Source organism: Neocloeon triangulifer, unplaced genomic scaffold, assembly GCF_031216515.1.
Source record: "Neocloeon triangulifer isolate White Clay Creek 2 clone unplaced genomic scaffold, ASM3121651v1 ptg000008l, whole genome shotgun sequence".
NCBI classification, from domain to species: Eukaryota; Metazoa; Arthropoda; class Insecta; order Ephemeroptera; family Baetidae; genus Neocloeon; species Neocloeon triangulifer.
The window spans coordinates 448,691-464,961 of NW_026775550.1; the positions used below are offsets into that span (position 1 = coordinate 448,691).

Consider the following 16,271-nt stretch of genomic DNA (forward strand, 5'->3'; position numbering starts at 1 on the left):
TGTCAAATTTCGCACGTTGGCAAAACTGCGTAACATTGGTAGATTGGTAACCTTTTGGAAACTGCACAAGTCTGAAATTTCATAACAAAGCTGAAGGTGTTCGGAAACAATTCCGTGGCTGCAGGTTTGAGCACCTCGACTCTGAAAATGCCGAGAACAAGATTTCTGCCAAGGGCGTGTGGAATGTCGTAGAAAGCAAGATGTGCGACCCGGAAAAGCCCTTTGTCTGCACTGAGCAGGGCTGTGGGATGGTATGTAAAATAAAGTGAAAGGTTAACGCCGACACACTTTAATTACAATGAATTTCCTTGCAGAGCTTTACCAACGAAGATCATCTTACAGTCCACAAGAAGAAGCACGACATGTGCCTGTCAATTGCAGGCAAAAACAGCTTCATCGGTAAATTTGCTCGTTTTTCTGCTAAATAAATTATTACAACTTTGTGTATGTTTTTCGGCAGCTGACCAGACACCTACGCCTACACGGTTCATTAGATACGGGGAAGAGGTCGGTCTGTTTCAAGACCTACAGAATGTTAACCCTTTTGAGGAGCAGTTCAAAAAGGCGGCCGAGGCGGTCAAAATGGGAGAAGCACCGTTGCAGGTCTTTCACGTAGCCTTGATCTTGTTCCTCAATTTAAATTTAATTAATTTCAGCCAGAGCCGATGGCAGGTCCAATCGACGACGCGCTCCATACTCCTCAGGTGTTCCCAATTCGCCACATCGATATTATGTCGACTCCGGAAAAAGAGCTCGAAACGAGTCACAGAGAAATAGAAATGCTGCCTAAATCTACCATCCTATTGGAGTCGGAGGTGCAGAAATCTGCAGAGCCTTTGGTCGAGCCGGCTCCTGCTCATATGGTTCTCGAGGAAACCCCTGCGACAGTGGATTCTAAAAAGTATCTGCCCATAATCCAGCTGCCAAACGGCAGGTTTGTAACAATGAACGGAGAGCCCGTTGAACCCACGACAATGCCCACTGTGGTCATCCAATGCAGCTACACCACTACACCAGTCGATGTGGGTTTAAACGTCCTACATATGTTGCATTTAATATTTAAACTAAATTTTAGCAGGCTGGAGCTATGGTAGCTGAAAACTTAGTACCTGTCTCTGCGAACCACATTCTGGCTGAGCCAGTTGCCGGTCCGTCGAATATCCACATTTTGCCCAAGCCTGTCGCCCCTGCACCACCACCTAAACTCTCTTTGGCTAAGGAAGTACTTTGTCAATCCAATATTTTGATATTTTGGTTAATTTGTATTTATAATTGCAGAAATTGAAAGAAAAAGTGAGTCGGAAACGAGTAGCTGTACCTTCTATTGTTTTGAATGATGAATCTAATTCAGTAAGTACCAATGAAAATTCATATTTGCCAGATATGCCTTCATATAATTTATTTTAGCAACCATCAAAACCAGTTAAAATGAACAAATCTCAGATCTCAAAGAAAAATGTAGACGACAAAGCGTCAAAAAAACTGGAGAGAAATAGGTAAGGATTTTTCATTTTGAAACCATAATACATTTTTCATGTATTTATTTTTTAATTCAATCCAGAGCTGCTGCTGCAAGATTTCGAAAGAAGAAAAAACACTTGGAGGGCGCTTTGCTGCACAGGGTGCAAGAGCTGGAGGACAAAGTTAAGGACCTGCAGAACGAGAACAGACGCATTACAAACCAAATGATGTTCTACAGAGCAGAAGCTGCAAACGCCAAAGATCTCTTACTCGCCCACAGAGATTGCTCTGTCACTAGGCAGCTGAGCAGAAGTAAAATTTTATTCTCTCGATTTTCAATTTTTATTTCGAGTTTTATCATTTTCAGCTGAAGTCATTGCTGTTGTTGATTCGTCCACCCAAATGCAAGAGGTGGTCACCACACCTGCACAAGAATTGGTCCACGTCGATTCAACAGCAGAGTTGTTTGATGTACGGCATGTTGAAAATAAACCACCTGAAACACCCATATCCGTTCGACGAATGTCTTCCAGCAAGGCACCTAACCTTGCTCCTCTTATGATCATCAGGCCCAGCAGTGTTGAAGGCAATGACAGAGGAGTTCTAAGATTCACTTCTGGCGATTCTGTAATTGTGGAAAATGTTCAACGCGCAATTACGGATTAAATGCTCTGTATTTTTAAATGCTGAAGTGAGAGATTTTGAGTCAATATTCATCTCACTCGATGCTGTGTTTTGCATTTTATGTTGGGATTTATTTAATATTTTCTGTCACGATGTACTTCTTGATAGTCAAGCTCTTCACCCTGATAGGTGCCTTTAAAAGTGCTAATGTGTAAACTCTATTAGAATTGATATTCTAACTTCCCATTTAAATATTTGACTCGTAAAATCCTGCAAGGTTGAATTTAACAAATTAGTCTGCTAGGTCCTATTTTTTGACCCCTTCTCCTTCACACTGTCAGAAAAATGTTTTTGCTTCTTTTTACAAGTAAGAAATAATTGGCCGAAACCGGCTGATTTAACCCATACAGTGTTTTTGTTTGATACTTTTATATATTTGCTTCCAACTGTATTAATTTATCGTTTGTATGCATTAATTTGATTCAATAAGATGATCAGAAACAAAACAAATCGTATGTACAAATTTTATTAAAAAATAATTACCTTTTTTGACAATGCAGGTCTTTGCACAAAATACAACCAAATATTAACCAAAAATTTTCATCTGAAAATCCGATTTTGTAAAATAAATATTACAAGTCAATAAATACATGTAGATTTTGCTCAAAGCTTATTTGTTAAAACAGTAAAATCTGGTATTTTTCTCCACTTGAATACAGACAAGTGGATCATTATTACGTATCTATTGTTAATTTTCAAGAAATGCGATTATTTTTGCTATTGGTATAATTTCATTTACAATCATCTAGGCGTGTAATGAACTGGTACACGAGAGGTAAAAAGTCACTTGGTCTCGTTTTAGGCACAAATTTTAACACCTCGATCACGACTTCCTATGAACTGTGTCAGGTATAAATACATCACAGACGGTTTAGCAACTCGCTCTACACTCGTCAGCCGACAATTCTTTCAATCCACCCAACAAACTTCTGGATGTTGGTGTACACTCCTGGCAAATGTTCCCTGCCGCAGCCGATACCCCACGAGACAAGACCAATTAAAACTCGACGACCGTCCAACGTCGTAGTCAGTGGTCCTCCAGAATCGCCCTGAATAAAATTACAATTTTCCATTAAATTATGTTCATATTATTTTAACATTAACATTTTTTTAAAATTTATTTCATTTTTTATCTGGAATATATGGTTTTCTAATTAGAAAACCACTTATGTGTTATATTAATAATTAATATAATTTTTATTTACCTGACAACTGTCACGTCCTCCTTCTTTGTACCCGGCGCAAAGGAAGACGTCGTGAATCGTTTCCCTTCTGCCAGCCGCCCTGAACCACCTTTGACACCTGTCGTTGGTGAGAACCTCCACGTCCACCTCTTGCAGCACACTCGGCACCGAGGACACCCCTGTTTGTCAAAATTACCTCTCAAGTCTCTTTCTTTTTTTAAAAACAGTAGAAATGTTGTACCGTGTCTGGTGCGGCCCCATCCAGCAACCGTTGCCTGCTTGCCTACGAGTTTCACTCTTGAATTGGGTAGACACACGGGAATGATGTGCTGTTTGAATGTCACCTCGCGCTCCAAACGCAGCAGCGCGACGTCGTTTCTGAAGTCGGTCGGATTGTACTGAGGGTGTACCTGAAGTGCGACAGTAGTTGTAATTAAATTATTTTTTCAATTTCATGATATGCTGATCGATTATAGACAAAATAAAGGTGAAAATTCTTTTAATTTTTTATTTCAATTCCAATCCAAAATTTATTTTCAGCAATGTATCTTTGCGCGGCGTATTATGTTTTTCTGATGCAAATAAAATGTGTTATTAAAAATGATGTTATTTTTATTTTATAAGAAAATGTGTTTGTTCAGATTGGTTCAGATAATATAATGAAACTTAATAAATGTAAAAAACTTTTTGTATATTTTTTTATGAAAAAGGACATCTTTTTTAATGAAAAAGTATGACTTTTTTCATAAAAAAGGATGTCTTTTTTGATGAAATAGGACTTGTACTATTTTGAAAGCTTTTAAATTACGTTTTTGTTAAATAATTTGACAAAAAAAATTAAAAATTTATCTTTGCTTTTAATGATAAAAAACTTTTCCAAACCAAGACTGACAAACATTTTATCAATAAAAAAAAATTTAATTTTAATATCCCAGCTTTACCTCTTTTCTTTCAATGGCGTATTCCTCGTGTGTTAGGCGCTCGGATTGCTCCCTCACATCATATTCGCCAAGTCTGACTCTCAAGTTACTGTTTGAAGTTCTGCAAAATTTTTAGGGCATAAGCTAATTAAAAAGCAGCATTTTTTTTTTCATTTTAATTCATTAAGCGATATAAAAGCTGTGCTGAGCTTAAACAGGATCTTTGGCATATTAATGGGGGAAAGAGAAATGGAGAAAGTTGGCACTTACGTGGCTACACAGTGCGCCGCAGTCACCACCCACCGGTTGTTGAGCAGCGCGCCTCCGCAAGAGAGCTTCTTGGACAGGAAGCTAGATTTGATGATGGCAGCCTGAAAAAGACGGATAAAATCAGGCAAAAAATGATTTACAAAAGTTTAAAATAATTAAATCAATTAAATAACTAATCAATGAAGATAAAAAAAAATAACATAAAAAAATTCAGGAAAAATATCTAATTTAATAAAAAAATTATTGTTGATTATTTACCTGCCAAGGGTGGCTGCCAAAGGACGTGCTGTGGCCTCCAACGATGCGGTTGCTGCGCGAGTAGAGCTCACCGCAGCCTAAAATGAAATAGCATTTGGAGCGTAAGTCGGGCGGATAAATTAAATGGGATCTGATAATTTTCTCAGTCGAGAGTCGCACGTGTGATAAGAGGAGGCAATCGTCAGTCAGAACATATAAAAGATCACAAACAAACTATGTCACAACGAGAGAGAAATAATAATGTCATACAATAGGAAAGAGGTCGTCGCGCTCTTCGTGTCTCTCGAAAATCATACAGGCGCGGCATCGTAAAGAAGCGCCGACGACTTAAGCTCGCTCATTAAACTCACTTTCTTTTGCTCCACATGTGCAAAAAGGCCGAGAAATGAAAAGTTTTGGCGAACACACAGGATATTGTTTGCTTATTGTAATGGCAACAGTGAGTTAACAATGGGATGCAACGCGGTCTGTGTATCATTCTTTGTAAACAAAGCAGAAAGTGCTTTGTGTGTTTAGTGCTGCTGAACGACAGAGGTGTCCGCGCCTTTTCGAGAGACGTGCAAGCTTTTGTGGGTGAGGCTCACCGAAATATAGATTTTGCAATTCAATAATTTTTATCCAAAATTATTGATTTCCATTGATATAGAAAAGATAAGCGGAAAAATTTGCAGCCAAGAGAAACAAAGCTAAAAAAAGAAGTTGTGCTAAAAATCAGCCGAAATCAAACGGTCGCGTCTGGCTTGAGGTTGGTTTTAGTAGAGGTCCTTGGTCGATTACATGTCCAAGTTGCTGTCCTGTAGTCTGTCAGTCAGTGTTAAAAATGTGTATTTGTAAGTTATCTGGATTAAGCAAAAGCTGGCGGAACGCTAAAAAAAATATTACAAACAGTCTTAGCAAGAGCAAAAACCACAAGTAGCCATGAAATAAATATGAAGGAATTTTTTGCTACCTTAATTAATTGATTTGATGTATAAAAAATCAGAAAATTTTTAGAATTTTTTTTAGTTGTTAATGAAGTTGGTAAAGGTCAAATTATATTGTAAAAATTAACAAACGTAGTTAAATTTAACAAGAATTTTGCCATAATTATTTAGATTCTTTAAAAATTTTCAATAGTTGAAGTGTTAAAATAAAATTTAAATGTAACTTAAAGCATTTAGAATAATTTAGAACAATATATAGATAAAAGAAATAAATCATAATAGTCAGCAAAGCAAAGTTTTTATGCCTAAATAATAGCAATTTTTATCCCAGTGTGCAAATAGCGTCATTGTGTGTAATAAATTATTTTTGAGAAGTTTTGCATGTGTAGAGTGTGTGACTGCAAAATGTACCCCTGTAGTTGAGCTGCGCCGGCCCACTGGGACGGTTGAAGTCGTCGAGTGGCGGGAAGTCTGGTTGTTGGGGCTGCGGCCGATACGGCGGCCGGTCGTTGAAGCCTCCTGGTTTGAAGATGTCCGGAACGTTGTTGACGGGCTGCGGCCTGTACGGCGGAGGCCGCGATTCACCACCACTGGGCCCAAAGAAGGGCCGGTCGTTGAAGTTATTGTCAAAGTTATTGGTGGACGGCGGACGGTTCAGTAGAAAATCGAGAGCTGATACGCAAAATTAATCATACATGGCCATATTCAAATAGAAAAAAAACACCCTCTTGAAAAAAGTTTATCCAAAAATGGTCAAAATAATTAAAAAGTTTGGTGATTGTGAGTGTTATAAAAAAGTGATAAATTAGTTTGGCTAATTATTAATAGATTTGATGATTTTAAAAGTCAATGGTTGGAAACTTACTGGCATTTTCAAGGGCAGCGACTGCGGGGGTTGAAACCTCGTTGCTGGAGGACAGTTTTTGGTGAGGGACGCAGCAACTCCAAATCATGCCGCCGCTGCAAAGGTCCAAAGGTTTGCTGTTGCTCAGAACGCAACTCAAACTCAGGCCGCACTCGAACTTCTCTCCACGATACCAGCATGATTGGGGTATCACTGAAATGAAAATTTAGAGAATTTAATCATTTTTATTAATTTTATCTTTTTTTTTAAAAAAGAATTTTTATTTTCATTTCATTTTTTTTTTATGATAACCAGAATATAATTATTTTAAGAAGTGAAACACTGGTTGCGAAATATTTGTGTATTTTCTTAAGTGACGTTAAATATAATTGAATAATCGCTGTCATTTTTCTATTTCCTGATCCTGTTCCACTGTAACTTGTTTGTCAGCATTTAAAAGTTTTCTCTTCGCCATTGCAAAATTTGCAATCGAAAGATGAGTCACGGTCGTCGAGGACTCTTCTGGTCAATGGACCTGTTGTCTACCTGAACAGTCGCGTCTCTCAATTATGGGCGCGATTACATTATTAGAAGGATCAGTGAAAGTGAATGGGGTTTCCCAGGCGGCTGCCTTTTGAAAGAGTGTCTCCTTTGAGAGGTGCGCTCTTGGCTTTCAGGATGCTTATTTATTTGAACCCTGAGCACACTTTCATTTTCTCAAATAGCTGGAGGTGGCCCCTTATCACTCTATACTAACTATAATTGTTGCCGCTTTAAATAAAGTGCGCCGGCTTTCACTGCGGTTGTGATTCACAACAATTTTCCATGCGTTTCAGTTGTCATTGTGAAATTTCATTTAATTAAGAAATTTTCTTTTACTAAACCCAATAAAAGTGCTTGTAGCCAAAAAATAAAATATTTTGTGAGTGCTCGCTCTCTTTAAAAAACTATTCTTTTTAACCTAAAAGTTTCAACTTTGCTTGTTTATATAAAATACGAACGTTCCAATTATTCTTCTGTGACGAAAACCAACGTGCTCATCTCATGAAAGACGCGCGGCCTTTATAGATTTTGTCACGAGTTTTTAATGCTTGTTTCACGCTATAATTGTCAGAAAAACTACTTACGTAGTTAATATATATTTTAATTTTAAAATTCGCAAGTTTTTCTAAACATGAAAACTTTTCCCTGGCCCCTTTTAGTTAAAAAATTAGCCCCAATCATTTCCGTCAGAAGAAATCTCTCTTACTGTCGTTAAGCATTGCGGCCAGCCGGTCTTGAAATCTCCTGGGGTCGCCGTCGACATTGATGTTGTCCCAACTGCTCGAGTTTCTGACCAGAAGGTTGACGAGCAGCTCGTAATCCCTGGACGGCCGGTGGTACTGCTGGAAGGGCTGGTCCTGCGGGAAGGGTCGTCGACCGCGGCCTCGGTGTCTGTACGGGTCGGCGTCTTCGGCAGACACGGCCGTGTCCAAGAGACCACCACTGAAGCCGCCAGGACCGAGGTGGCGCGCGTCCCGGACACTGTCGTCGTCCGACTCAGGCTTTTCGGCCAACTCGTCGTCGATCGCGTCCCGGCGCTCGGGGAAGCGGACACTTAGGGCACACGTGAGTATGGCACACAGCAGCAGCAGTCGGACGGAGGAGGCCATGGTATGAACTGCAGAAGTCACTCGCGCCACGACATGATCGGCGTGCACCTCGAGGAGAAATGTCTGCAATCGCCGCCGAGTCTTTCTTTCTTCCTTTCCCCACTTGATTTTGGTTTCATCGCTCTGGTGCGTGCGTGTAGAAGGGGTTTCCCTTGCTTGCGCTCTAATGAAATACACCGCCGCGCATAGTCAGGGAAAGTTGTCCTTATGGTAATTGCGGCGGAACAATGCTGCACATGGGCTAGCTTGGCATTGGCCGTGAATCATACACTTGGTCATAAATATCAAGGCAGATGCGTTTTTTCGTTGCAATTTTTCCAGCAGGTGTTAATTATTGTTGTGAATCAGCTCGAGGAAGACAAACTAGATTTTGTGAATTGATAAAGTGTCGTTGAACTTGTCTGATGTTTTAGTATGAATCCTTTCAATATAAACTATAATGATTATAATAAATTATGAGGACATTATAGCAAATAGCAAGATGAATAAAAGATTTTGATTTAAAAATTAAAATTACTATTGGATAATTTTTTAGTTCGATATAATAATTTAACCATAGATTTAGTAAAAATAAAATCTAAAAAAAAATAAAGTACAAAATTTAATTTAATAAAACTTTTAAATAAGTTTTATTTAATGTTTAGTTAAGTTTATTTACGTTAAATAAAATTTTAATTCATACAATAACATTTAATTTTTATTTAGTTATAAACAATAAAATTCCTATTAAAAATATAAATACAAAATTACAAATAAACGCTTGATATTTCACATCAATAAAAATTGAGTTGTAATGAATTATAAATTAATTAATCATCAATATTATATATAAAAACCCAATTTTTTTTTTAATTTTCTGAAGTATAACCGCAAAAAGGTATTGTTTAGAATTCCTAGATCTGCTTGTAATATATAATTTGTATTCTAAAAACGAACAAATATTTTCTCACAACAAGCAACGTCTCCTGATTATGTTAAATAATTATGCAGACGCTTTGCTTTGTTCCGACTCTGAAATATTCGGAGAGCGTGCCGTCGATTTTATTGTTGAAAAGATGCGTTGGTGCATCGTTTGTTTGAATGCAAAAGTCACCTGGCCTAGTGATCTAAAAAATTAATCACGATCGCATCTTCCCTCGTCATAGAGCGAGATGCACTTGTGCATAAACGTGAAACTTAATTATTATTATTAAATACGTGATAAATTACACATTAGACATCGATTCTCGTCGCGAGAGTGGCTGCAACTCTAATTAAAGCTAAACGCCGTGAGATCGAGTTTATTGATTTATAGCAGCTTCAGGAAAAGGATATATAAATAGACTCGACCTGCACTGCCAGTTCTGGTCTTCTTTGGAATTTTTGTTTTTCCTCTGCAGTTGGCAAGAGAGACACGTTGTTGTCAGAACAAGTAGTAAATTTCATGCCCATTTCGGCTTAATACCGAGACTTGGTATTAATTTATAGCTTCCACGTTCCTTTAACCACAGTTTTGTATTATTATTTCATTCCAATATAATGTTATTTATTTATTTATATTGCTATTGGGCGCAATTGTGATGAAATTGAGGGGCAATTGGAAACCGCGCATCCTTGAAATTGCACTGTTGTTTTTTGTGCGGTTGAAAAAGCAAAAATTAATCGCATCGGTGCTCTTTGTTTTTGTATTTCCGCGCCGAGTAAAATCGTAGACGACGCGTAATTGGGTTAAGCAGTGAATTAAAATACATTGCATTAGAAATCAATCACACTTTTATAATCGAGCAAGTCACTCTCGAAATAGCTCCTCTCTAGCAGCTTTCCTTCAGTGAAATTAGAATGTCAATATACACGACGCGTTCACTCTGGCTACTCATCACGGAAAAAACCGATGAATGAGACTTCACTATTTGCATCGCTTATTTTTTGTCAACACGTTTTTAATCCTAAATGTTTTCTAATTTTCTAATAGAAAAAAGCAAAGTGTCCTATAAAAAACGAATAAATATATTTAATAGGTAAAATTTTGAGGAGAATAACGTTTTTTTTTTAGATTTTAATAAATTTAAATTTATGACTGTTTTTAATGAATCATCAAATCACAACTTTTAATTAGCATCAGGCACGGGTAAAAGTGCAACGTGTTGCAACCTAATGTGTTAGATTACAAAAAAAGCAGGTGTTGTACTTACAAAAGTCGTCGATGAACCTGGAAACGTTGTATCCACTGGCGGATGAGGAAGTTTCGAGGGAATTATTGTTGACACTTCCCATGATGCTCAGCGCGGCAGCTGCGAAATTAGCGAAAATATGGTTTGTTATAAAAAGCACGCACGCGTGCATTGCAAAACAATGCAAGAGAGCAAAGACAATGAGAGCACAGATGCGACTCCTTCAAACATTCAGAACGGAAATTGCAGTTGGGCAAATTTGTAGAAAAATTAACAGCAGGTGTAAAAAATATAACACGTGTTTGCATGCGAGACATTTCCCAATACACGGATATGCAGTTTTACCACTCAAGCACCTAGGAATTGAAATTTCTCCCTTATAAATTGTCAAATAAAACAAGATTGAATTTAATTGATTGTTTTTATTGAAATTTTTTTTGGTATACTTAATATGAAATTTTTGTGTAAAGGTTAATGAAAATTTAACAGAGTCAAATAATTTTAGTCGAAATAACTTAAAATTTAAATAAAAACAAAATTGAGTACAAAAACACTTTGCTATTTTTTGGGCCAAATGAAATAATTGGGAGGGAAATAAGAGTCCGTTTTGAGAATGTTAATTCAGTGAGAGTGAATGCGATGAACGTGATTTGTGCGTGTAAGTGAGCAAAATTTCGCATAAAGCTGTTTTTGCGGTTGCTTGCCCCCGCGCAAGAATAAAAGCGTTTGTTTTTTGCATTGTTGCAAACTATCCACTCGTCAAATTCAAAATGCTTTCTCTAAAAAGCGTGCGATTATAATAACATAATTGTCTTACATCGCTCGATTTACATGCGTGAGAGTGAAAATAATAACACTTTCGTTTGCGAGATGCTTATCACAGAGAGCGCAAAGAAGATATAACACCGAAAAAATAAAAATTAATTAGTTTTATCTCACCGTTGAGAATCTCTTGGGCGTCAAAGTCTCTGGCTGATTCACCCACGGCCGCAGCCGAAAAGCTCCCTGAGATTTGGCACAGCACCAACATGACGAGGAAGATCCTCGGAAGAGGACCAAAGTTCCAGTCCTTTTTGGTAACTTCATTTTCCATCTAATTTAAAGGAAATTCATAAAAATTAATTTAACATAAAATATTACAGTACAATATATTTAATTTAAAACAAAAAAATTTGTCTGTAATAAATTGTAAGGGATTATAAATTAAATTCAAAATGATTTCGTATTTTAAACTGCCACTTTTTGCAAAGTACTAGTGACAAATTTTCAATTTTTTTTCTATTCATCTGGGAAGTTAATGATCTTTCTAAGAAGAAATTCTTTACTCTTTACATATTTTCAAGCTAAATATTATTATTGTATACTGGATACATTGTAACTAGGGTAAGAAAATAGTCTCACAAAGATCATGCGCGTTTTTTTTTTGCGTTTGTATAAATTCTGGGTCAAAATAATAAGAAGAGCGATATGGGAAATGCTGCGTTTTGCAGTACCGAGAGATACATTGAAAATAACCCCGCCGAGCTATATAGATGAACGAAAAAATTTAATTTAATTTCCAGGACGTTCGCACGCCAACAATGTTTGGAGAGAGTCGGCGGCTCATTGTCTTGTTCTCTCTCCCAAGCGGATGGGTTGTGCAAACGCCGAACGGTGATTGACACAACCCTTTCACTCGGGCCGGACAGAGTTCAAAGTCAAGGCAGTACCGGCCTTGTCTATTGAACCAGCCGCGAGCACCGCTTCGGCAAACGTACAGCCGAGGAAAGTGTGGACAATCGTGACGGAAGAAGTGATTCTTATATTTACCAAGAAGAGGTTTCTTTTCCTTTCAAAATTTTTAAAGAAAATTATTGAATTGGTTTTTAATTTAATGTTCTTAAGTTAATAAAAAGTAACAAATTAAATTAAATTATTTACTTTTGGCTTTATTCCAAAGAGTGAAATAAAGAATTACATCTAATATTTAATTATTTTAAAGCAGAAACAAATTTAAAATATATTCATTGCATTCATCCTAAATTTGAATCACTACAATGTTTTTTAAATTAAACAATTTCAATTTACTAGAATTATAATCACTTATGCAACTTACGTAAATTTAAAAAGAAAGCAATTTTCAAACAAAATTTTCTGTTTAAAACTTTATGCTTAAATTATAGATTTGTAAAAATACATAAACGTAAACATGATTTTAAATTGGCTTGCAAGCAAATTAATTCACAATGTTATGTAACGCAGGCAGGTGCGTTGGCGCTTCATCAAAACAGACTCGCTCATTAAAATTTCATCTTGATTAAATTTGATCAGCTGGCTAGCGCTGGAGAAAGTGACCGCGCGAACGTGGAATAATGTTTGCGCGACGGACGAGGCGCAAAAGAGAAGAGTAGTTAAACAAGCGAGTAGTTAGCATTGAAAGAGCGGCATGTGTATATATTGAATGCATTTGAGGCGGCGCAGGTGACCTCCATCCAGGCCGGCCTACTTTCTTTCCCACGGGCCCTCAAGTGGAGAAAGAAGAAGAAGCAGAGATTGACTGGCCGACTGACTGAGAGTAATCTTCAAGTTCACGGTCACTTCCACAAATTGATTCTCAATGCAACACAATTTTCGATAATTGCCGAATCGGCGCCGCCTGACTTAATGAAAGATCTTTATTAATCCTCGGAGAGCTTTCTTTTCGTTTTAATTTTCGATAGATTTTGTATTTTTAATTTAATTCAGTTTTTCTTTTCGTGATTGCAATCAGGAGTTAACTATTTATATTGTTCACGTCGAACAATAACTCTCAAGAGTTATCTTTAGGAAAATGCCAAAGTGACTTTCTTTCGAATACACAGAGTCGCGCGCCGCGCTCGAGGCCTATTTAGAGCATGAAAGTTTTTGAACCGAACCTCTGGAGGGGACTTCTTGGTCTTTATTAATTATGTCATTCTTTTTGCCAGCTCTTTCTCTCCTTTCGAATATATACACAAGCGTGCGTCGAATTCGCGCTGATGAAAGATAAATGCGCTCGGCATAATAATCCATAATACGGAGGGAACACACGACACACTGTCATTATGAGGCGAAAACCCGCCATCTCCGCATTGTACATAATAATCGACTGGAGATAAATTACTTAAGGTGCAATATAAGCTGACTTGCAAATAATATTGTAAAATAATTCCCAAAAATTATCTCCTAAGGAAAATTGGTAGTAAAAATGCTACTTTTAAAAAAATTTTTATGCCCTGATGTAAGATGTAGTATTAATTTCAATTTATCATTACAATTGAGAGTAAAATTTATTCAATAAACAATGACATAGCACGTTTTATTCTCTTCATTTTTGTCTTGAATTCAGTTCAACGAGAAGATAAATAAAATTTTGATTTCTTTCTAAATTTAATGAATCTTAATTTTGATCCTATACTTAATAAATTTTCCAAAAATAAGAAATCTGGGTCTTGTCGTTCTTGATTTTCGCTTCTCTCACTCAATGAAAATTGTATTGTAAAACCACACTACTGTGTCAAATCAAATTCAATGCCAAGGCAATTTACCTACTCTTCTTAACCACAGCTTTTCAATTGAATTTTCTCTCAAAACTTTCATCTGAGAATTTTCGCAGCTCATTTAAAAGCAATTCAAGGCAAAAAATGAAAAACGCTGTGCAGGAATTTTTCACTTTCTTTCTTTCTCTCTCTGAAAACCGTTCAGTGAAAGAAATAAAAGACTCGCACGATTTACCTCTGTTCGATTTATATAGATCATAATTGAGAGTTGTTAATGGTAATAATTGCTAATTGTATTCAGACGAAAACGTGCGCAACTCACCTGAGCGAGAGGGATGGTCACTGGAGGGGGAATTGTGCAAATTTCCGGCCGATTTTTCGCACTGATGGATGTTGACTAGAGGAGCGATCGGCGAACACTACTGACTACCTAACCATTGCCGATGAATGGTCAGCCTCCTCAGGATTGCTCTCGCACCCTCCTACTTCTTTCTCTCTCGCGTTGGTGCTGCAAAGTAGGTGCCGCGCCGCCGATACGGACGACGAAAGAGAAAACCAGCCATGCGTGCCCGCGACTAATAAAAGTAATCGCAATCAGCTGACGACTCGCGCTGCATGCCAATTTTCTCACTTGTTTTTTTCTACTACGTTGTATTTTGGCGCATACATGCGAATGCCTAAGATGTACACAACTAGATTGAGTGCTGTTTACTTGTCCTAATTAGAAATTAATATCCATGATTCTTGTCGACTCGATCGTTTTTGTTTCAAATTGGATTTTTTTGCATGAATTTATTTTTTAAATTTGTTTCATTGATTGTTTGAAATGAATGGGAATAATTTTTTTATAAGTTGCAAATTATTAATGTTTATTTCGTTCAACTTCGCTCCATACTGGAAACACATTCATATTAAAACCCTAGAAAAGTAAAAATAGAAATGTAGCAATCTCAATATTTTTATGAAGAGAATGAAAACTGAATGATTTTTTCCACAAAAAGTTTGCGATAAATTTCAGCAATGAAAACAATATGATATTTTGTGCAACGAAAAGTCTTTAAGATGTTTTCTTTTCTAAAAAATCTTATACGACCAGAGAATGTGTGAGAAAATATATTATTTAACTTTCAATTACGTTTATAAGCTAACATTTCCTTACCTTGTTGTTCCAAAGCGATGATGAATGAATGAAAATGTATAATTATTATCTTCAATAAAAATAAAATAGGTAATTGATATTTGTTAAACAGTTTAAAAAATTTTACATGTTTGTATTTTTGGTGCAGTTTTTTTATTGTATTTTTTAAAACATTTTATTCATTTATTTTTATTAACAATTTATTTCGTTAATTTAACTTATTTATTCATAAAAAATATTTTCTTTACATTTTCTGTGTAATTTTGATTTTGTTTTTTTGACAGTGAGGTACTTTTATATTTTAAATATTTAGAAGATTTGCAATTAATTATGAATGATCTTCTAACTAACAGCAAAGTGTTCTCGGTAGAGTCTTGGTTTCTTGATATAGATTATTTTTTATAAATTTGTGCAGATATATGCGATATACTCAATATGAATCAGGGAAAGTAAATGACTACTGAAGTGTTGAACAATTACGCATGCAAAGTTTGAATGCTTGCAGCATAACGGAACCGCGACACACTTTTCTTCTTCATTCCTCATCTTCTTTCTTGTGTCTGTACCCGACCTGGCCTTGACCTTCCGATGAAAGTGTAAACGACCACTGGGCACACACAAAATTTCGATTTCTCCTCTGCCATTGGCAGTGTCACTCTCGGTTTTAGAAAAGCGCCCATAAAATTTATAAGCTATGAAGTCGTTTGTCAAATAAGAAGTTTCGTGCACTGGCGAGATCTATGAAGGAGAAAATAAATAACCATAGGCCGCATAGGCGGCATTGAGTTTTTCAATGTGCTGTTGTTATTTGATTTATTTTTTAAATAATATGATACCGAAATTAGTTACCAAATTGGATAATTAGTGTGTGTTTTTTTATTAAGGGAATAAGAAAATTAAAAAAAAAACATTATATTTCAGGTATAAATACTCATTGTTGTATTTCTTCGAACCAAGCTCATATTGAAAAATTTCATTGTTTTGATCTTTTTAAATAATTAATTATGGTAAATAAGTAAAATTGTGCTTTGATTGAGCATTAATCGAGTTATTTAACGATAGTCAGAGATTTTTTATGCACAAAACTATACAATATAATTGTTGTACATACTTAATTTGATTACCATTGAGGTTTGTTTCAAAATTTTTTCAATTACAAATAAATGCAATAAAAATTCATAGAAGTCTCACAATGAAAATACATACTGAAAAGAGATTAACGTGATCGTTTTGCAAATGAATGCAAATATTACCAGATGAAGATCGTAATGTAATATAATATACAATAAT

At 36.2% G+C, this 16,271-nt stretch overlaps 2 protein-coding genes across 5 annotated transcripts; one reads left to right on the plus strand and one right to left on the minus strand.

The window, feature by feature from the left end:
* Nucleotides 1-29: 29 nt before the first annotated feature.
* LOC132194914 (cyclic AMP-dependent transcription factor ATF-2) lies at nt 30-2,697 on the plus strand. 2 transcript variants are annotated; one of them, XM_059616508.1, is made up of 9 exons: nt 30-251; nt 315-399; nt 461-603; nt 657-1,022; nt 1,076-1,222; nt 1,279-1,350; nt 1,408-1,496; nt 1,562-1,773; nt 1,829-2,697. In XM_059616508.1, the coding sequence occupies exons 1-9, from the start codon at nt 201-203 to the stop codon at nt 2,125-2,127; spliced, it is 1,464 nt and encodes a 487-aa protein (XP_059472491.1). In that variant the 5' UTR covers nt 30-200; the 3' UTR covers nt 2,128-2,697. The 2 variants fall into 2 exon arrangements, with proteins under 2 accessions (XP_059472491.1, XP_059472492.1); XM_059616509.1 differs by having other exon boundaries at nt 1,079-1,222; nt 1,829-2,696.
* On the minus strand, nt 2,596-14,311 carry LOC132194913 (brain-specific serine protease 4). Of its 3 annotated transcripts, XM_059616506.1 has the most exons (11): nt 14,166-14,311; nt 11,286-11,439; nt 10,368-10,466; nt 6,566-6,757; nt 6,112-6,372; nt 4,778-4,854; nt 4,520-4,620; nt 4,271-4,370; nt 3,571-3,739; nt 3,351-3,508; nt 2,596-3,194 (listed from the first exon to the last, which is right to left on the minus strand). In XM_059616506.1, the coding sequence occupies exons 2-11, from the start codon at nt 11,437-11,439 to the stop codon at nt 3,039-3,041; spliced, it is 1,467 nt and encodes a 488-aa protein (XP_059472489.1). In that variant the 5' UTR covers nt 14,166-14,311; the 3' UTR covers nt 2,596-3,038. The 3 variants fall into 3 exon arrangements, with proteins under 3 accessions (XP_059472489.1, XP_059472488.1, XP_059472490.1); XM_059616505.1 differs by lacking the exons at nt 10,368-10,466; nt 11,286-11,439; nt 14,166-14,311 and adding an exon at nt 7,794-8,265; XM_059616507.1 differs by lacking the exons at nt 6,112-6,372; nt 10,368-10,466; nt 11,286-11,439; nt 14,166-14,311 and adding an exon at nt 7,794-8,265.
* Between the last annotated feature and the right edge of the window lie 1,960 nt (nt 14,312-16,271).